The 22,005-nt window shown below is 37.9% G+C and overlaps 2 protein-coding genes and 1 long non-coding RNA gene across 3 annotated transcripts; 1 reads left to right on the top strand and 2 right to left on the bottom strand.

Annotated features, from left to right (window-relative positions):
• Positions 1–494: 494 nt before the first annotated feature.
• Positions 495–2,912, bottom strand: LOC133529810 (uncharacterized). The gene is made up of 2 exons (XR_009801222.1): positions 2,074–2,912; positions 495–1,633 (listed from the first exon to the last, which is right to left on the bottom strand). It is a non-coding gene; the product is annotated as an uncharacterized LOC133529810 (long non-coding RNA).
• Positions 2,913–9,099: 6,187 nt separating this feature from the next.
• On the bottom strand, positions 9,100–19,470 carry LOC133529666 (vacuolar protein sorting-associated protein 16B). Its single transcript, XM_061867434.1, has 11 exons — positions 19,332–19,470; positions 18,052–18,199; positions 17,543–17,727; positions 16,384–16,520; positions 15,414–15,441; positions 14,757–14,904; positions 13,932–14,068; positions 13,080–13,169; positions 12,251–12,406; positions 11,050–11,175; positions 9,100–9,864 (listed from the first exon to the last, which is right to left on the bottom strand). Exons 1-11 carry the CDS (start codon positions 19,401–19,403, stop codon positions 9,844–9,846), a joined length of 1,248 nt encoding a protein of 415 aa, XP_061723418.1. The 5' UTR covers positions 19,404–19,470; the 3' UTR covers positions 9,100–9,843.
• Positions 19,471–20,603: 1,133 nt separating this feature from the next.
• Positions 20,604–21,911, top strand: LOC133529854 (uncharacterized). The gene has a single exon (XM_061867660.1). The coding sequence runs from the start codon at positions 20,833–20,835 to the stop codon at positions 21,700–21,702; it is 870 nt and encodes a 289-aa protein (XP_061723644.1). The 5' UTR covers positions 20,604–20,832; the 3' UTR covers positions 21,703–21,911.
• Positions 21,912–22,005: the final 94 nt, after the last annotated feature.

The raw sequence follows: 22,005 nt of genomic DNA, 5'->3' as shown, positions 1-22,005 counted from the left end.
AAACGATTGGGATATAGGTACCTAGCGGGATTAGCACATGCATGATTGGCCAATTGCAGATTTGTCCTAAGGCCAGACCATGGCCAGACCTGACACATACATACAGTCATAGAGCGACCAGATATTAGGGGTGGCAGTTTGGATGGGTGCTGAGAAAGGGGCGGCTAGTACTTACTACAGGGGGCCTAGTGCTGCTAAGAATGCAATTAGCTACTGCAAACGGCATGTTTTATGCAATTACAAGCTCTTATTTAGCATTCCCTGCCTAAATATTTTGTTTGGGTGAAAACTTATAACTTAAATATGAACCAGTTCCTGGTATATGATTCAGCTGCAATTTAAAGTACTTCCTTAATTCCGATGACTGATATTTACCTGTATGTTTTGGAAGGTAGCAAAGTTTAGATTAATTAGTAAGGGCTCTAGGTACTTGATAGATATGCAAATGAGAATAAATACAATCAGCAATAAAAGTGTCCGAAAAAAATTACACGTTTAGTTGAATAACAGTAATTTTATTTCACCATATTTTTTGTCGGTAAGTACACCAATCTGTGCAACTCTCGACGTCCCAAAAATCTTGGCAGTCCCGGCAGTCTACATTAAACGTGTTACAAAGCCATATCCAAAAGGGGCAGCCCAATACATATGGAAGGAGACACCAAATAATCCCGCACACTGGCATTATCTGCGACATACAACACTATTTCATTAGTTAGTTACAGTCGGTTCAATTTAGTTCACCATCAGATAATTAGGTACTCAGTTGCAGTAGGTTAGTTTCAGTTCAACAACAAACGTATCAGTTTAATAACAAAAAGGTAGGAGTTACACCCGGTCTGTTTCAGTTGAATAACAATTTGCAATGTTTGTACAAAAGTTTTATTTTAACAACATTTTCAGTTCAACAAGAGTTCTGATTTTTTTTAATGATATACCAGACAAACGAGCAGACGGATCGCCTGATGATGAGTGATGGTGTGTTGATGTGGTACCTAGGTATGCTTTTTCGGTTCAATAACAAAAATATATGTACATATTTAGTCACATCCGGTTCGTGTTGAGCGACAATTTGCAATCAATGTTTCTACAAAAGTTTCATTTCAACAACCATTTCTGTGCGTTTCAACAACAGTTCTTATGTTGTACGTATTGATGGTAATGCTGTGTTTTGTTCACAATATTACCATTCGTTGTTTTTCTGTATTATCAGATTATCACACCATATTCACACCATGATTGTCTTTTGAAAGATCTGTATGAAAACATTGAAAACGTCAACAATGGTGACAGTTACCATAGAGTATCAGTGAAATTTTCTATTCATACGCTAGAAAATTTGGCCAGATTAGGGCGACTAAAATATTACAATTATTAGCTTAAGCCAAAGAGTGAAGTAAGTATATGAGGTAGCTTAAGATAAGCTTAAGTTTAGATCTATTGAATATGTCAAATGTGTAAAGTCTACTAGCGTTATTTATAAACGCGTTACAAGTCACAATTATTATTTTTTTGTCTTATTCTGTTAAACACATGAGAAACATGAGAAGATGAGAAGTGCACTCGTAGTTGACTCTAAGACGTTATTTCGCTCGGTCGATAAACACGTAATGACATTGTATAGGGTGGATTTCTGAAATAAAAAATATTGGTATTTACAGATTTTGGAAAAAATGTCCAGTCAGCGACAAATTCGTCATTTTTGTGCAAATCGATTCCATTTCTATTCAGAGCCAAATCTCATAGAGACCATCCTAGGCTAAGAGGGCTCTAAAACCAAGGAATGAAAGAAAGTGTTCTTCATTCATTTAGTATTAAAAAAATAGATTTTTTGCATTGGGCTATTTTTACGCCAATCAAACTAGGTAATAAACGTATTAATTTTATTCTTAAGCAGCTGTTAAAGAAAATGATTTAGGTGCTAACTAATATTCGTTTATTAAGTCTTTTATTGTTTCTATTCCTTCTAAATATACTGTTACTAAACCACATAAGCCTGTAGGTAATAGTTTTTTTTTAATTTCTATCAGACATAATTATTACGAGTAGAACGTCACATCTTCGAAAACACACCTCATTTCGCCCATCGTCACATCTTTTCCTTTTCATTTAAGTTCATACTACGTAGTCGAACAATACTCCCATCTTTGCGTTGTTACTCACTGAAATTTGCATAACTTGCATATATTGTATCCATTTGACTATTTACTGTTTTTTCGCAACAGTATAATCATAGATCAAGATAGGTGTAAGGGCTTCCGTGGCTCGGCCATCTAGAACGAATGGAAGGCGATCAGGCGGTGAAAAAAGCTTTTGAGGGAAAACCGACAGCACGCCCAGCCCGTCGGCCTAAGTATCGATGGGTGGAGTGGACGTGGATCAGTGGCGAGCAGTCGTGTTGGAGGCCAAGACACACTTTGGGTCGCTGCGCCAGAAGTAGTATAATCACATGCTGTTGTTCATAATGTTCCCCAGGCTTCCATGCCCGCGGCAAAAAGCCATTGTAAACGCTAGGAAGAAGAAGAATTACAGATCTCTTATATCACTCATACTATCAATATCCCAGAAGTCTTGACAGTGGTAGCAAGGGACTCCACAACGGTTACATAGGTAAATAAAACAGGGAAGACACAGCAAGTAAGGGATAGTCATGCGAAAAAGTTGTAGGCACATTATTATGGCAGTATGTTTCTTGAGTTACAGCCAATATCAGGTCAAGAACAAATTCAGTGATGTTTTTTGTTAAGCCTTGTGCGATGTTTTTGGTAATGTTGTGTACAGAAAACCTGTACACAACATTATTTAAGTACTTACTATAAAATATGCATGGTACGTTTGACAGATCTATTGGAAAATATTGAAAACGTCAATGGTGTTGTTCCTGTCAAATTTTGGGGTTGCCGGGTATCTACAGTCTTACATAAAATTACATTGTAGGAAGAATAGAAAAAAGAGAGACAGGGGAAGACTAGAGACGTGCGTTTTTGGCTTGTAGGATTTGACACCTGGCTATAACGTAGTGATTATATGCTCTTTGCAACTGGCGACGCCTTGTCTCTAATTTTCTGTACAGTAGAGTCTGCCGATTTTCTTCCATCATAAATCCTCCAAGCCAGAAACGCACGTCTCGGTCTTACTCTACGTAGGTAACGTACAAATAGCCTTATGAGGTAAACATACCGACCATTGGCCGAGGATTTCGACAGAGGAGTAAGGCTTAAAGTCTTAAAGGGGTCTCCGGTTGTTAAATCCTCTAAGTTTTATGGACTAAGCCAAAAAGAAAATCGTACTAACGTGAGCTCAAAACAGTGGCAAAGAGAACAACGGAATGGCGGTTACTTCACCAACAGGAGCCAGACGCTAAAGAATGATGATGATGATGTGCACAGTCTTAATTGCCGTGCTTAAAGAGATAACTCTTAAGAATATTCTTTCTCCGTATCTCAAGAAAATGCGCAAATGTGCGAGAAAAATGTATGGGAGAAAATATATGAAAAATACGTAAATTGCCGTTTCATGATGATCAAATATTTTATGATAGATTTATTACCTCTATAATATTAAATTGTATTGTAATAATATTACATTTTTAATTGAATAATAAAATTTCACATTGTACCCGACGATCACTATACGATAAGTAATTGCTTATGTATCCTTTTACATTAACTATGAACATTGTATTGAGAGATAAATAAACTAAACTAAACTAAACTAAACATGGCACAACACGCAGCGGTTAATGTATTTTATCAACAATAAAAATACTCTGTGATGAAGCCTTTATTATTAGTACAATATTTTTCCTCATTTTTATACTAAATTATAAATAAATATATTTATAGTGTTTTTCCTTCATACTCGTAAATCTATTTAATTCGCATTAAAAGATGTATACCACTTACTTACTCGTCCATACACAAAGAGAAAATGTTTTTCCACTTGTAAATATTTTCCATTCTCCATGATTTTTCAGTATGTTATTAAGAATATTTGCAATACAATAAAAAGCTAAACCTAGAACATATTATGCTGAAGTGATCGACATCAAAATCAAAGTGATTTGTTAATATTTAGTTAGTGGAAACCGTTTTCTCCCGAAATGGAATTTCATAGAAAAAGCACCGTTATTACGTTAGGATCGCAAAGATATTCTTCCCTAGATTCAAGCACTGGATCTATTTGCATGAGTGCACCGTGAGTGCCACGTGAGTGCATACTCATGTAGGTTTAGATTGTGCTTGATTGTCGCAACTCATCCAACGCATTCCACTTGACCTTTGACTGCCAAAAATGTCAACTATAGATATTCATGCATTCCAGTAAGGTTTAGAATGGCGCGTTATATTTAATAGTCATGGCGTTCAAATGGTTAAATGCATGCTAAATCTCCGCTACCAATTTCAGGCACTCAAACAGCACACGAAGTTTTCATTAAATTTCACTTTTTCATTTTTCATTTTCACTGTCCCCACAAGGAACTATATACTTTGTTTATTCTCATCATGATTTGAGTTCAAATGAGTGGCAATATTCGCGAATTTTATTACATGCTTCTGTGCTTGACGTTATTCTTGCTTGAAAGGTATATTTTCCACCAGTTTAATAGGTAATGCTTGGTTACAGCCACGTTATTTCACACAACCGACTTGAAAATGACTATGTATACGCTCATTTCGTTCCGGCTGCCTTTAGAAACGACCGATATAACAAATTCGTATTAGATTTGTTGAATCATACGAATCTTCTTTAAAATTCTATTTCACTGCCGTCACGAAACTCGCGAAATGTTTCTCATTTCTCAGTAGTCATGTTCTTACTTGTTTTGCATGTTCATGTTCTATAATGCTTGCTTTGCATTCATGGTTTATCGTGGTCCTCCAGCTGGCGTGCCCGACGTACGACTGCCCGACCTCCGAGCTGCGGCCTCATCAGCGCCTTTTCTGCAAAGCTTGCAACAACAGATCTTGACCCACACTGTTCTCAAGCACCCAAAGATAGCTCTGCAAAAATTGGAGAGGCACTGACACATGTTTCGTCCGGTTTAAATTTTGTTGTTTATTATTTTAGGTTGACGGAAATTTTGCCATGATTTGTTTTGGAAAGTAGATGGATTTTGACGTTTCAAACTTTTTTAATAACCAATTAAATGTGTTTTTGTGTCACTTCCTAGTTAGCTAGGACACGATCGTTCAGTTCGACAGAAGAAGCAAAACGCAGATGAAAAAAAAGAAACGTCAAATCAAAGAGACAACAATTGTCAAAACACAAATATTAGGTACCCATAAGAAATTAAATTCAAGAATAAACGTTCTAAAGGAATTCTAACTAAATAAATATGAAACGGCCACCAAAATCGGAAGAAACAAATAAGCAAACGTTTGGAACCCGAATCTATTAGTTGTTGTTCAAGAGAAAGTTGTTGTTACGGTCAAATTAGATGTTGAAATGAAATCGTTGCCATGACATGGCGGGACGTTAAAGAACGCTGCGCATTATGTTGTGGGTCGTGCCTCGGTTCTGTCGTTGCATGTTGCGGCATATGTGCCCATATGTGTGGCTGTGATGAAGTCTGTGGCGCTTGTTGTTGTCGTACGGCGGAGTCGAGCGAGCGACGCGAACCACGGACGTCGCAGAGTTCCACCAGATCGAAATAATCAAAAAGTAAGATAAGTAAAGAAGAGAACGAATCGAAGAAGTTTTGAAATGTTTGGGTAATAAAGTGTCGAATAATTTAAGTTTTGTTACTCTTAGACAAGTGCTGTAAGTGTAGATTTGATACCATTTTCAAGAGAAACCATATTAAAAGATGTATACAGGTATTTAAAGTCATGTGGGACAAGAGCGACAGTATGAGGGTTCCGTACAAGTGTTTTTCTTACCCCATCTAAACTTATTTCTATTTACATACCTAAACATCTACATGAAAACCTAAACTTTCTAAGTTGAACAGAAAATACAGACTGTGATGTCACTTTAACTTCATCTGTAATCGAAAATTGTTTTTTTTTTATTCACTGTACAGTTAAAGAACTAATTTTAGTTAAGCAATGATAATCGTTTTTATTCGTGCATTTTTTACACCTAATCGGTTTTGTATTAATAGTAATAAAATTTCTTATTTTGCTTTTGTGAAAATTGTTTTATTAAAATAGCAATAACTAATACAAATTGCTGATTTAGTTGAAAAAAAAAAATTGCCAAATATGTGACGTCACACCAGGGGAGAGGGGTTTGCCACATGTGACCAGATGTGACAAGGAGGGGGGAGGGGTAAAAAAAATCATGAAATTCGAGTGACGTAATTTATGGATGACCCCTTATAGGATAGGTACCCAAAACTAATTATTTAATTATTTTTAATGACACGCTAAAAGCAGTAATGGCTTAAACAATACAGCATTGTTTTCACTCATTGTCTAACAAATCAGGCATAAAACATACAGACGTCTAAAATAAGCTTTAAATGCTTTATCTTAGAGTTGACTTTAACTTGTTTAAAAAAACTTAAGTTTACCTTACCGTGATGTTAATAATCGTAGCAAATGATAAGAACGATTCTCATGCTAAAATCAGCTTTATATTTGTAGATGTTAGGATTAAATTCGTTTTGTGTAGCTACAGCTAACGTAGTGATTCAATTCTCATTGCAGCAACCTACATAAGCTATCTAGAAGCAGGGGCGGCGTTAGGCGTGGGCCTACGGCCTCGCGGTCCGAGGGCCTCGCTAAATGTACCTTGCCCACATACAATTTTGGTCTTGCCCCGCCACTGTCTAGAAGGCAAATAAAGTTTTGGTAATATATTTTGACTTTATGGAAGTACAGTCAGCGTCAAAAGTATAGCGGATCAGACTACGCGCCGAAAGTAAATATCTACTCATACCTACCCATTCTCTAATAGCTTAAAAATAAGTTTTTGGTAAATATTTCATTCTTGGTACAAGCTTTTATCGCTGACTGTACTTTTCTTAACACAGGCAACTAATAATACTTATCGAGACAATTCTAAAAACCCCAAACACAGGTTGCGTTGTTTCATCGCAGAGTTCCTCTGGCCACCTCCTGTCTCCATCGTCAGATCAGTTCGATGGTACCATAATATTGCAATGTCACCCGACATACATATGTAAATTTTCAGCTCAATCAGAAATCAGTGACAAACAGACATACACGCTAACATACAAGTTAAATAAAGGCTTGTAAAAAGAGATATCTCTAGAACAAATTAGACTGCGACAGATAGGCACCTACTTTTGAAAAAAAATTAAATTTTCGAGATGTATCTCTATTGGGAAAAGCAATCTAGCGGTGGCAGCGTGGTTGCATTTTTATTGCCTGTCACTATGCATGTCACTTTCGCACTTACATACTTGTTAGAACGTGACAGGCATGGTGACAGGGGATAAAACGACCTTGCTGCCGTCGCAGGGTTGTAAATACTTTTGGTGTATTGTATCATCTGCATACGAAAGTATTCTTTTATAACAAACAAATTTAAAGTAAAAGATTTTGGAATACGAAGCATGCTGCCAGAAACGCAAATTACCTTTGTATGGGAGGTACCCTAAAAATATGTTTTTTTTAACCGTTTTGTCGCCATGCATGATTTATGCATCCATGCCAAATTGCAGCTTTCTAGCACTAACGATCACGGAGCAAAGCCGCGGATGGACGGACAGACGGACGTGGCGTAACTTTAAGTGACGTACCTAGTTGACTACGGAACCCTAAAAAATAGTAAAAGTACCAAATGAAAATAATTTAATATGCAATCATTTTTTTATTTATATTATGAAATAAATAACTGACAACGCACACCGCTTCAATAAATTTAAAACTTATAATAATATAATGCCTGTGTCGACGAAATATACCTACCGGTTGCCACATAGTGCAAATATCGGAAAACTTCTTTTTTTTCCTGTAATATAATAATTTTAGTTAACTAATCGTCCCCATGTTGGCAGCAGTCATCACCCACATCTACACCACACATTTTCAACAAATACACGAAACATGTAATACACAACAGGCAACGCAGGATCTTCCCACACGAACCGCAGTCGCACGTACAGCACACGCACATCTTCGACTCTAACTCCGGGTGTTAAAGTTCAGAATTAGTGAAACTCGTTTTTCCAACGGCAAAGTTAAGTTTGTAGCGCTTTTCTCGATTTTTTAGTGAAAATTTGTTCGAATTTCAAAATGGCTTCTTTCGATTCGATCAATATTCTTCCGATTAGATACTTTTTTGTAATTTTCAATGCCTTTAGCTGTTTTATCAAGCTTTATAGCTATTTAAAAGTCCTTCAGTGATTTGTGTCGCTATTTTCTTCTTTCGCTTCGCACGAGCGAACAGATTAAATTTATGTCCTCGACTGACTCATACTACAGGTGTTTAGCTATTATCATTTAACTGTATAATCGTCTAGTATTAACTGACACATTGTAAACCTTATAGCAAAGACATAAGATCCACTTTTAGTTAAGTGTTTTGCTAGTCAGTACTACTTATCTGATAGTTCTTTATCTTTTATTATCGTTATGTAAACACAGATATTGTAACTAAAATACTGAGTAGATTTTATCGTACCCTAATGTAAACTAGGCCTTATTGGGATTAGTCCGGTTTCCTCACGATGTTTTCCTTCACCGAAAAGCGACTGGTTATTAATCAAATGATATTTCGTACATCAGTTCCGAAAAACTCATTGGTATGAGCCATCGTTTGAACCGGAATTCCTTTATTAATTACGGAATATTCAAGTCCAACACAACTATCTACAAAACATTCTGAAAGTATATTTCCATTAAATACCGAATTACCAAGTACGAGTATAATTGGATTCTAAAATTTCACGTTTTAGAAATATCTAGTTTAGCCAAAAACATTTTACAAAAATAAACGGGACTATTTTTTTATTTATTTAACTCCTTGTAATAATTCCTCTTTTTGGAAGTAGGTTAAATATGTAGCCTATAGGGTATACCCAGGTCTGTAAACAAATCGATTCATCAAAATCGGCTAAGTAGTTCTGACGACACAAACAGACTAACATAATAATCCCATACCGTTTCTTAAAAAAAAACAAATTCCTAGTAGAAATAAAATATCCATTTATTTCAAGTACTTAGATATATGTATAAATATATTTTGAGTAGGTACACTTAGATAACATGAAATAGTACATTGTGTATTAAGTGCGGTAAACAAGAATTTACGAACAAGTGTTAATTAAGCCCGAAGCCGAATGCCAGAGCTTAACACGAGTTCGTAATTTTTGTACCGCCCGTGGCACACACAATGTTTTTCATCACACTTGTGAGTAAAAAACAATTTTAAGCGAAATAATTCTTAAATACGTACATTTCAACATTCGTCCGCCATATTGTCATTTTTGACAGGCATCGAAGGCACAGATCCATCGCATTCAGCCACGATTGAAAATTGCGTAAAAATATTTTAAACGGCAATTGAATTAATGACGACCGGTCTGGCCTCGTGGGTAATGACCCTGCCTATGAAGCCGATGGTCCCGGGTTCAAATCCTGGTAAGGGTATTTATTCGTGTGATGAGCATGGATATTTGTTCCTGAGTCATGGGTGTTTTCTATGTATTTAAGTATTTATATATTATATATAACGTTGTTTAAGTACCCTCGACACAAGCCATATTGAGCTTACTGTGGGACTTAGTCAATTTGTGTAATAATGTCCTAATTAATCCAGTGTGATGAAAATAAAATTCAACGAAGTAGTATAAAATTTATAAGAGAGCCGTAGTGTTTAATGAGATTTTCCGTATCCTGTATCTTGTTTAGTGAATTTTCTGTCATTTGTTCAGTTTTTCCATTTGATGGACTGAAAAAAAAATTTAATTATTTTTAGAGTTATACCTACTGACAACACAGTTGTATGTGTATACATCCCATACTCGTATTACAATACTTTTATAATTTTCAAGTATGGTCGTTCGATTTGTTGCTGGCAACGGCTAATCCTTTGTCTATTGTTAAGTAACGGTAGTGTCCTGGGCTATAACCGAAAATCGAAGTTCGTCAATTGCGGGAATTTTTCTCTGTCAGTCTAATTACGTCTTAGTGAGAGTAAAAGAGAAAGATCCCATTTTGCGAATTTCGATTTTCTGTCTCGTCGACTCGCAAACTGCCGCATTTCAACACTATAACATCCCGTTCTAAGGTAGTATTTTATATACTAAGAGATTGTTTTTTAATTAGAAATGATAATAACAACTACATATTCCTTAACATTCGTATTCGTATTCGGACATTCGCATCCTGGACATTCAGATTCATATTCGCGAATGTCAAGAATGCGACGTTCGTGACATCCCTGTTCGGGACACATCCTTATTTCTAGGGTCAAAGGTGAGTTATGATATATTTTCATCACACTTGCTCGAAAAATACCTTATTTCATGCAGGTGTACTGAAGGACAAACGCCTATTTTGTTCCCGCGGGAGTTATGGTCTGTGAAAAAAAAAGCTTTATCTCCCTGGGGAGCAGGGGAGCATAAAAGAGTTTTACTTTTAAAATTACTGAAAAAATTATTAAATTATTCTGTTTAAAATTATTTAATTTTATTAATTTAACAGCCGTTTAAAATATTTTTACATAATTTTCAATCGTGGCTGAATGCCGAATAGGTCTGTGGCTTCGATGCCTAACCTGTCTAGAAATTACAAAATGGCGGACGAATGTTTGATACGTCACCGTATTTAAGAATTATTTCGCTTAAAATTTAGTTTTTTCTGCGCAAGTGTGATGAAAAACATTGTGTGTAACTTCGGGGGTAAGAGTATTACAAACTCGGGTCTTTAATTCCCTCCAGCTTGCGGCTGTCGCGAACTACCACCCTCGTATCCAAAATTTCACTTACCCCCCCTCGTTGCACAATGTACTTACTATTGTATCTTTACGACTCCACGGTTACGGATCCATCGGTGGACCTTATGCCTTTTGTAATAAGGTCCACCGATGGACAGTTAACAGTGTGCGCGATGGTAGACTACCATAGGTACTCACGTTGTCTCTAAGCGTATTCTCGACTAGTATAAATTCCTCTGACTGTGGGTTTAAAGTCATCTTGTAGTTCTGGAGCGCCAGTCTGTCTTTCTGCTTCGCATATGTTTCTATTACCACGGAATGTATCTGAAAAAATACAAATAAATCAGTCACACGGGTCATTTGATCGCAGAATAAACAATTTTTAGGCAAAAATTTCATTTTTGGAACAAGCTTATGTTGCTCACTGTACTTTTCTTACCACGGGCAACTAATAATCGCGAGAATTCTAAAAACCCCAAACACAATTAGGTTGCGTTGTTTTATCACAGAGTTCTTATGGCCACCTCCTGTCTCCATCATCAGATCAGCTCGATGGTACCATTGTATTCCATTGTTATCCGACTTACATATATATGCAAATTTTCAGCTCAATCGGAAATCGGGAAGTGGGTCAAATTTAGCGTCCAAAATTTGACCCACACTAACTAACTTTACATACATGCTAACAGGGCAAGTTAGTTAGCTAGTTTGCGCGAGAGACACTTCCAAAGTGGTAAAATGTGTCCCCCCCGCCCCGTAACTTCTAAAATAAGAGAATGATAAAACTAAAAAATATATATGATGTACAGTCAAGTGTAAAAATATGGGTGTACACATCTTACTCAAAAATATGTCCCATAGCATCTTATTCCAGTGTAAATAAGAGCGTAGTACCATATTTATGAGACGATTCTTTCGATACATATTTTTGCACTTGACTGTACATTACCATGCAAACTTCCACCGAAGATTGGTTTGAACGAGATCTAGTTAGTAGTTTTTTTAATACGTCATAAATGGTATAAAACGCACAGCGACTCTGTGGACGGTTTACTGCGGAAGGTAAGGTAACCAAGCTGACCGTCAATCAGTTTAACCAACCAGGGATAGACGCGCATCAGGCGAAGATATTATTTCTACTTTATTCCTTATTGGTTTCTTATATCCTAATATCTGGGAGACCGGACATCCTAGGAAAAGTCGGAAAACATATAAAAACTCAAAAATGCGTGTTTACCGAGAGATAATATCTTGCTAGATCCATTTTTCGCCCCCGAAAACACCCATATAATAAAAATATTCATCGAAATTGTTAGAGCGGTTTCCGAAATCCCCAAAATATGTATACAAAAATTGTTCATTTAAAGGTATAAGATCCTAAGACTACTTATAACCTTACTTTAAACGCCTGTGCTAATCGTAGTCTATCTTGCGACGCGGCAACCTTATTGACGCATGTGGCAAGCAACTGCTTGCTGGCTTGCATGTCGCTCAGTCTTGAAAGAAGGGTTTCTATTGGTATGTGGGAGGAGACGGTTGTTCGGCCGAGCCAGTCCTAAAACACAGAAAAATAAAAAAACATATTTTTTTATGAATCCTATATATATGGAACAGTTACGATTGCGCGTTACGATTACATAATATTAAAAATACAAACACGTTACTCTCCTTTTCGTCGCGAAGTCAGTTATAATAGTACATTACAGTACATATGGTGCTACTTTATAGCACTAGTGCGAAAATTTGCATATTACGTTACTGTGTCGAACATTTAAAGGGCCATATGTACTGTAAAACGTTGTACGATACATGTGCGAATAGGTAATTCGCAACTCGTGTCGATTTAAAACACTCCCTTCGGTCGTGTTTTAATTTATCGCCACTCGTTTCGAATTTCCTATTTTTCGCACTTGTATCGTAATGTACTATTACGATACAAGTGCGAAAAATAGGAAATTAGAAACGAATTGCGATATATTAAAACACGACCGAAGGGACAGTATAACATCGATCTAAGGAAAATAGCCTAAAATATCTAGTTAAAAACATTGCCTCTGCTGAAGCCAGTCATATTGAATTATTTATTTTATAAATAACTTCGCTTAAATTAAACCAAAATACAAATTTTAAACACACGTTGATGCTCAATATATTACAAGAAATATTTTTCTATCGTTTTGCATCTTAATAGTAACATTTGTATATAGGACTTGTAAGTTTTATCTAACCTTTTTGGTGAATAACGACTCGACGATATCCCATTTTCCCGACTTGGCGTGAACATTCAATACAACCCAGTCGTACTGAAGTGGACTTATCTGAAAAGTAAAAATGTGATACCCTTAAAACCTCTTCACCACTGATCTTAAAATATCAAACTACAACACCAAATATACAAGGTGGCCAAAAAATATGTGCATTCCCGTTGCCAGGGAGGTTTTGGGCTTATACTGAGCAACTTTTACTATGGGACCAATGCCTATTTCATATACGAGTATTTCAGCTGGTCCATTATCTATGGGAGAGTAAAAATTTTTTTCGCGATATCGGGGTTGGTCCCATAGTAAAAGCTGCTCAGTCTAATCCCAAAACCTCCCTGGCAACGGGAATGCACATATTTTTGGCCACCTTGTATAAGCTGGTAATTATTTAATTATTTTTTCGTATGGCAAACATAGTTGACAAGTATTATCGTGCCAACGGCTGCTAGAACAGGGGGCCTACCGCAAAAACCGAAATTCGCAAATTGCGGGGATCTTTCTCTTTTACTCTCACTAAGACGTAATTAGAATGACAGAGAAAAATGCCCGCAATTGACGAATTACGATTTTCCCGGTAGCCGCCCAGTATTGGCAAGGTGCGAAGTCGGTGGAGGGAGAAGTGGCGCTGATTGTCACAAACACACGTAATCTTATGGGATGTCGGCGACATCCTGTCGCACATTAATGCTAGCGGCAGCCGTTTGAACTAATTTTACTCCATAAGATTTAATGTACAAAATTAGGGCAGCATCCGTCATGCAGGTGCACCTAGCGAAAACTGAAGACTTGTCATCGATTGGCAAAATGAATCGCACTAACCTGCTGTCTCTGGCACAGAGTAAGAGGTGACATCATATTACCCGCGCCCTCGTGCCAATGATTGGCACAACAGTATGCCAGACAGTACAAAGCTGACTTGTTTTCGAGAACTGACTTCTGACTGAATTTTTGCCACTCTGTAAAAAGACAAATATTCAAAGATTATATATGTGAGATAGGGTAAAACTGCCTTCTATCGATTCTTTTTAAACCGCTCCGAGAAAATACGAAAATTTTACCTAAATTAGAATGAAGTAATTGACAATGTCATTTGTTTTAAATTTGAGATAGGATCATACCTCCACTAAGTGTCTATTCCTGGTTAGTAAAAGCGGTGAGTAATTATTATGAATTGGCTACTTTTCAGGCTTTCACAGTAAGCCACCCACGAAAAGTTCAATATTTTTTACAGATCTTTCTTAAATTACATTTTTTTTTAGGATCACCAACAGAAGATACAATTCACATACTATAATTTACATACTAAAAGAGCACATTTATAATTGATCCCCCACTTAAAGGCAATCACAGCATGCATTCTACCTTACGTTTACGTACGTTTACGTTTTACCTAGTAATTTTACGAAACCAGCTAACATTTTCGCCTGGTGCGCGTTGATTCCTGGTTGGTTAAAGTGGTTGACAACCAGGTTGGTTATCTCCCTCATTAATATATTTTTAAAGACGTCATTATTTACCCAGTAATTTGACAAAATCAGCTAACATCTTCACTTGGTGCGCGTCAATTCCTGGTTGGTTAAAGTGGTTGACAACCAGGTTGGTTATCTCCCTCATTAATATAATTTTAAAGACGTCATTATTTACCCAGTAATTTGACAAAATCAGCTAACATCTTCACTTGGTGCGCGTCAATTCCTGGTTGGTTAAAATGATTGGCAACCAGGTTGGTTACCTTCCGCAGTAAGCCGTCCACAGAGCCGCCTGTTCGCATGTGTTGTTGAAATTGGTGCATCTAAAAACAAAATATCTTTTTTGAGCGAGCGAGCGCGAAGCACGAGCGAAGCATCTCCGTTTCAGCTTGGGCAAAAATGCTTTTTTTGTCTGTCCGGCTGTTTTCATCTATAAACAGGTCGCATTTGGTTCTCATGAAAATTAGCAAGATAATAACTCTGTGATTTTTTTGGGGATTCAGTTTACCTATGTTTTTTTTTTTTTTTCAAAATGGTGTAGCAATGCGGGGTTGGTGACAAAGAAAACATAGTTTTTGTTATGTCGTGGTTGGTGCAGTCCAGAGTGCACAGGAGCAACTAGTAATACGTTGGATAATATTAAAATAGGTACTGAAACTATATTAAGTCGAAGATTGCTCGAAATTTTTCGATACATTATGAGAAGCTTATACTGGAGCACGCGTGTAGGTTCAATATTTCTGTCTCATGGACGTTTTGTTATTAAAATAATAAGTTGGTTATAGGGATTCAAGTTAGTAATTAAAAGTAAAATAGAAAATGTAATACTTACAGCTGCATCTGGAGATCTGCCCAGCATTCTAAAATAAATAAAAAATAGTCAAAATCAAAAGACAATGGAAGTTTTGAGCCGCAGCTTTAGCCAGCCACACTGGTGCGTTGCGTCACGTTTTTTCGTCGCAGGCGTCCTGCAAGCGTCGACGCTGCGTTGCGTCGTTTTACATATATTTTTATGAAATGCCATATTAAATGCGTTGCGACGACGCGAGAATGGCCTGGCCCTTACCCATTTAATCAGCATAGAATCAGTAATTAATTTGGGATGAATAAAAAAAAAATACAGTATTACTTCATAGCTTAACAATATGCGGATGTGCTGAAAGAGTTTCATAAAAACATCACGCATGCAGTTATAGAAACACTGCTTTATAAGCACGTATTATAAGCTCTCTATGGCCTCTACGTGTCTCAGAAACCGCATTTTACGACCGGCATTGTGGCTTTGAATAAAATAAAAATAAATAAAATAAAATTTACTAGAAATTAGGTCATATTAAAGATGTTCGAAATTTTAATGTTATTATTAAATCGATATCGACGTTATTCTTACGCATTTCGTATTACTCAAAAGCGCTGGTGGCCTAGCGGTAAGAGCGTGCGACTTTCAATCCGGAGGTCGCGGGTTCTAACCCTGGCTCGTACCAATGAGTTTTTAGGAACTTAGTACGAAATATCATTTGATAGTTAGCAGTCTCTTTTCGGTGAAGGAAAACATCGTGATGAAACCGGACTAATCCCAATAAGGCCTAGTTTACCCTCTGGGTTGAAAGGTGAATTGGCAGTCCTTTCGTAAAAACTAGAGCCTACGCCAATTCTAGGGATTACTTGCCAAACGCACCCCAGGCTCCCATGAGCCATTGCGTGAGAAGGTTATTCTTACGCAATAATAACATTTACGGTACTTTTGGGCTACCTGAAATACTTGCAGAATTTCTTATAATTAGGAATTTAATAGTACTTACGTAAGCAGATCCGTCAGTTCCGATATTTTGCCCTCGTTCTGAAGGAAGCTAATATAGTGGTTGAGGGCGAGAGGCCGTGAGGACAGCAGCTCGTACACTAGTTTCTTGTTTAGGGTTTGAATCAGGAATAATACTACCTGTAACAAACAATTTTGAAAATTAAGTTCGGCAGACCGTCTGTTCGCGTCCGTACTCCGCATACTATCATACAAAGATGTTAACCAAATATCACGCGAGATGGCGCTGTACCGGGGGCGGCAATTTCTACATTGCGCTAATGAAATTTTTATTGGTATATAATATAAGGTCACAGTGGACTGAGGGCCTACCGCGAACCACGTTCGACGTGTTGCCTCTCTATCGCACTTGTAAATTCGTACGTTAGTGTGACAGGGAGGCAACACGTCGAACGTGGTTCGCGGTAGGCCCTCTGAGCCCAAATACGATTAGGTTTATGGTCCACTTCACTTCATCAAATATGGACTTCCAAGAGGAAATGCACAAATTACAATAAAAAAATACCCAAACCACTGATATTAGATGAGCTCCCTCCATTGTTTAAATAATATCCTGTAATGATAACAATGGGATAATGGGACCAACAAAAAATAATTTTCCAAATTGATCCTGCCTTCAATATCGACGAATTGAGGAATTCTGATATTATTTCTTCTGATATTATTAGAGAATTATTCTGAGTACTCTGATATTGATATATTTAATTCTACCTTACCTAAGTTTGTTTCTGCAATTAAGAACATAAATAAATAAATAACAGTAATAATAAAAAAGTAGTAAATATTAAATCTAATGATTTGTATTCTCTAAGATAATGAGCTGCATGTAAATTAAGTATAAGCAAGATATTGCGTCTTTCACTTCTGTTGTTAAAGTTTAATAATCTTACCTAAACCTACTTTACAATTTCATAGAAGTTAAACCAAATTGTATAAGTCTGGTTTGAGCAGCAAAGAATGTTATTATTCTATAAGTGGAAACGGTTATGGCTTGTGTGTATTCTATATTTGTTTAAACATATGTATTAGTTTTCGCTGTTTGTTTCCCAATAATAAAAAAAAAAAAATTTAGAACCTTCTTTTGAAGGTCAATAAAAAAATTAAGTACTTGTCAGGCAGCTTTTACATATGGGTGGTCTTACAGTTAAAATGGCATTGCCGTCTCCCACGGCCCCGGCAGCATCTAGCAGCTCCGTCTTGCTCCGCAAACTCCTGTGGCTGTGCAGCGAGCAGGGCCGACCTAGAACCAGTCTTCTGATGGTGGTGGACACGGTTTGCTCCTGGGGCTGCGCCGCTTTGGGGTCCTTTCCCGATTGCGCGAGGAGAACTGGATAAATGATAAAATGCGCTTATGAACGTCAAATAAGGCTATGCCGGCTCTAACCCTCTGACCCGAGAAGATTTAAATCCCTCCTAAATAGTAGGAAGGTATCCCAATATGGGACCGGCAAGAAACTAAGTGGGACACATCTTTTCAAAACATCACATAACTAACATGCATTAAATAAAAAAAACATCAAAACGGGCTCAGATAGTCTTGAGCCCTTTAAATCCACTTGGGCCCTGCTATCTTTATATTTTTTTCTGTCCAGTGCTTGGCTACTTCCAAACAACCCTAACAATAATGTTACTATATTTAAAATTAACTTACTCAACTCCAGCACTTTATTAGACACCAGACTGGACAGAGGGAGGGTAGCCGTCTTCACATTACTGATGATGGCGCCCGAGAACAGGCTGTCTTCAGTTTGCCCTGGTGACTTGTTCTGACCAATAGCCAAGATTTCTTGAGGTGAGAGCTGCAAATAATAAAATAACCACAAAGTGAATCCTGCCTGCTTGGACTTTGGTTGTCATGGTGGACATGGACAAATAAAAGGGGTATTCCCACTAGTTACCAGTGAGACTGGGAATTTTTTTTCCACTTTTTACCAGTGGTAACTACTGGAACAAAAATCCACTAGTTACCACCAACTTGGTTTGGTTTTTCCCAGTTACAGTTAGTTACTATATAGTTTCTTTTTTGCTACTAAGGTTATGTTATTGTTGATGATTTTGAGTCACAATGTTAGTTTTTTTTCTTATATAGTGGGTCACTAGTGGTTAAAATTGGTAGCTTAGTATGGATAAAAGTTCCAATAAACAACAAGCTTAATTTATTTTAAGCCCCATTTAGACTGTTCATGAATATGAATGCAATAACCGATACATTGCAATTACTACTAACCTAAAGCACCTGTTACCCTATGTGCTACAGATAGCCCCCTAGATAGAGATATATAGAAGTAGGGTTGCCATCTCTAGAATTTGGAAACCAGGACATGACGCATGAAAACCCCGGATTTTAGAGTCCAGAACCCATACATGTGAACGGGTTTTTTGAAACAGGTTGTGCATGTGTCGCGGGCGGCCTACATTTTTATACCTGGACTATAAATGAAGCCACTCCCCGGATGCCCTCTAATCTAGGACAAATCCAGGGAAACCCAGATGGATGGCAACCCTAGATAGAAGAGAGAGCCGCCCACGTCATTCAAATGTCGTGTTGCGTAAACCAAGCCTGCGAGTACCTATAACCTACATTGCTAACTGCAGAGTAGAATGAATTCATTTGATCGACCGAATACCGCAATGTAAAGAAAATCGCATGCTAGTTCTTGAGCCATCTAAATAGGCCTTTATTAATTAATATTAAAAGCCTCTCGCATAGAATTTCCCCACACAATTATAGTGGTATTAAAAGACTACTTGTATGAAGATAAAACCTTTAGAAAGGCTAAAGTTGAATTGTACAGGCAAAACTCCGCAGGCATACCCTAGTGTGTATAGCCAGCTTCATAATTTAATATGAAGTAAATATGTAATATCTTTAATAAATAAAAGTTATTGTTTGTGTATTCCTAGACATGACAAGTTGGTATTTGCACTCACGACGTCATCGTCAAAGCTAAAAGCTTTAGCCTTAGTTTCACTGGTATTCCAATAATCGTCCTCGTCGTCCATATTATGTAAAAATAAATTTATTTAAGACTAAATCTGATTTTTTTGACGAAATACACGTAAACAAGATTAATGTATGTCTATGATGTGTATTGACATTGACATGACTATTCAATTGCAACGAGTTAACTTCTTTTCCATGATACTTATGACTTGCACCAAGTCAATCTTAACATTACTACTCAAGAAATAAAACCTATTTTGTTCTGATATTTTTACCAACGAGTACATGTAAGTGGATATTAGCTTCCACTAAACGGACGAGGTGACATTGACAACACCGGTTTGTATTTTTGCGAATAAAACTGCTCATACCAAAATGAAACGGTCATGCAAAAGAGATACAAAAGAGTAAAGTAAGTATAATTTATCGGCGATCTTGTCAGATAAACGTCAGCACATTGTGAAAAGTATTATTTCTTAGACTGTGGCTGTGTGATGTGTGCTTGAAGGACGTACGGCTACCACCTTTCACTCGATCGAACAGGCCCCGAACCAAAGTCACGGTTCGATAGAGGTCTTAGAGCCAACACACATACCTACGATACGACGTCGTCTCACGTTGCGGTAGGCTTGAGTCGGTCAGGACCGAAGAACTAAAAGGAATGAAATCCCACCACAGACCGAAAGGAACTAGTTCATCTTAAGCGCTCTTAATCGGTCTCGGTCCTTTAGTTCAGTAGTCGGTATGTCAGCGGGCCTACCGCGAACCACGTTCGACGGGTGGCCTCCCTGTCACACTTACGTACGAATTTACAAGTGCGACAGAGAGGCAACACGTCGAACGTGGTTCGCCCTCAGTACCAAGTAACAAATCGGTCGGGAGCGAATGATCGGAATGAGTCAAGGTCAAGAAATTCGCTCTCTTACGCTCTCGCTCTGTTTATTTGCGAGCGAGAGCAAGATATAACCTAGTCATACTCATTCAGATCTCGAGATTTGCTCCTGAACTAAAGGAACTAAAGGACCTAAAAGAGCGAACTAGTTCGTTTGACCGATTGACCGAGATCGGAGCGCTCTTTTTAAAGACCGAGCGGGCACAACTCTACGTTGCGGCGTCGTGCAAAGTTACGGCGTTGTATCGCGGGGTCAACACACATACCCACGATACGACGTCGTATTGTGGGTATGTGTGTTGGCCCTTACTTTACTCTTTGAGGCCGTCGATTACAAAGAGCATATAATCACTACGTATTACTTCTTTAAGAGCGAGAGGGACATATTATTATGATATAATGATGCAAGCCAAGCAGAGACAATAGACGTTAGATTAGAAGTTTAAATATTGAGACAATAAACTGTCATTCATGTCATAAAAGATGTTCAAATAAATCAAAATTTGTGTTTATAAACCCAAACATTAAACCATGTAGGGAACTGCCGCAAACCAAAACACCTTTACTAATCTAAAGGTAAACTAAATACTACTTTCATGATGTCTGATTGTTGCAAAAGACCCAAAAACCCATGCATGGTCTGCAGGCGTACCGTGACGGCCAAAACGGGCCTGCAGTGCCAAGGATCTTGCAAATCTTGGATACACTTCACTTGCTGCAGCTACACCCCTGGAAAAATTAAAGATATCAAAGCCAAAATTATTAAAGTTCGATGTCCATGCCCAGACTGCTCTACACAAGGACCGAAAGAAATAGTCATGAAGGACTCGAGCTTCACATGCATCAACAAAACCTGTCCCATAAACATGCCACCTGCATGTAAGCAGGACCCGGATTGCCCTTTGAATAAAATGGTCCAGCAACCCTCGCCATGTACAATGTCATGTAAGGAGTGGCCGGGAGTTCCGTGTAGCGGCAAATCTTGCAGTGAAAATACGCAAGAAGAATGCTGCCCTGAACGGCGTGCGCATCCTATTCCACACCAACAGCCAACGTGTCCACCGCCGCCGCCGCCGCCGGCGCCATGTATTCCAGCGCCCACACCTTGTCCACTACCCCAATCAGGTCCGCCGAAGTCATGTTCGCCGGCGAGGACATTTCCACTGCCGAAGCCATGTTCGAAGCCATGTTCGCCTTTGCCACGTTCGCCAACGCCAATAACGCCGCCCCACCTATCGAACTCGCCATCTCCAGCTCGGCGCATGTCACCTTCATCTACCCCAGTCATGCCTTCTATAAGTCTCGTGGAAAACATGTGCGAGACTGTCGGGCTGTTGAGTGACCAGCTTAATCAGTTGATGTGTAAGATGACAGACGTACTAAACCCGAGTACCAACTCGCAACAGGAGCCAACCCCGTGTCGTTGTCCAAAAAATCCTGGTTCAGCTAATATGAGTAGACGATAGATTCTTTGAGGCAGTATTTAGTTCGAATTCTCTTTAAGGCATGTATGGTATTGGCACTTTACTTGGCCACACACAGTACTTTTATTTTTGCGTTGGCATGATCACTTGCCATATACAGTCAAGTGAGGTGCCAGCAAAAAAAAATCGACGTTTTCACAATAACCCCATGTTTGTATAATATAATAAAAAATATTCTTGTACACTAATAATTGTTTCTTTGAGAGAAAAGTCATAAGTATTAACATTTGGAACTGAATAATCCCTCATTTCGGAAAATCCCTTGTACAGTCGCCATTAGATATA

The sequence above is a fragment of the Cydia pomonella genome, chromosome 21 (assembly GCF_033807575.1).
Source record: "Cydia pomonella isolate Wapato2018A chromosome 21, ilCydPomo1, whole genome shotgun sequence".
Lineage (NCBI taxonomy): Eukaryota > Metazoa > Arthropoda > Insecta > Lepidoptera > Tortricidae > Cydia > Cydia pomonella.
Note: the sequence above shows the minus strand (reverse complement) of the source record. Positions and strands in the feature narration are given on the sequence as shown.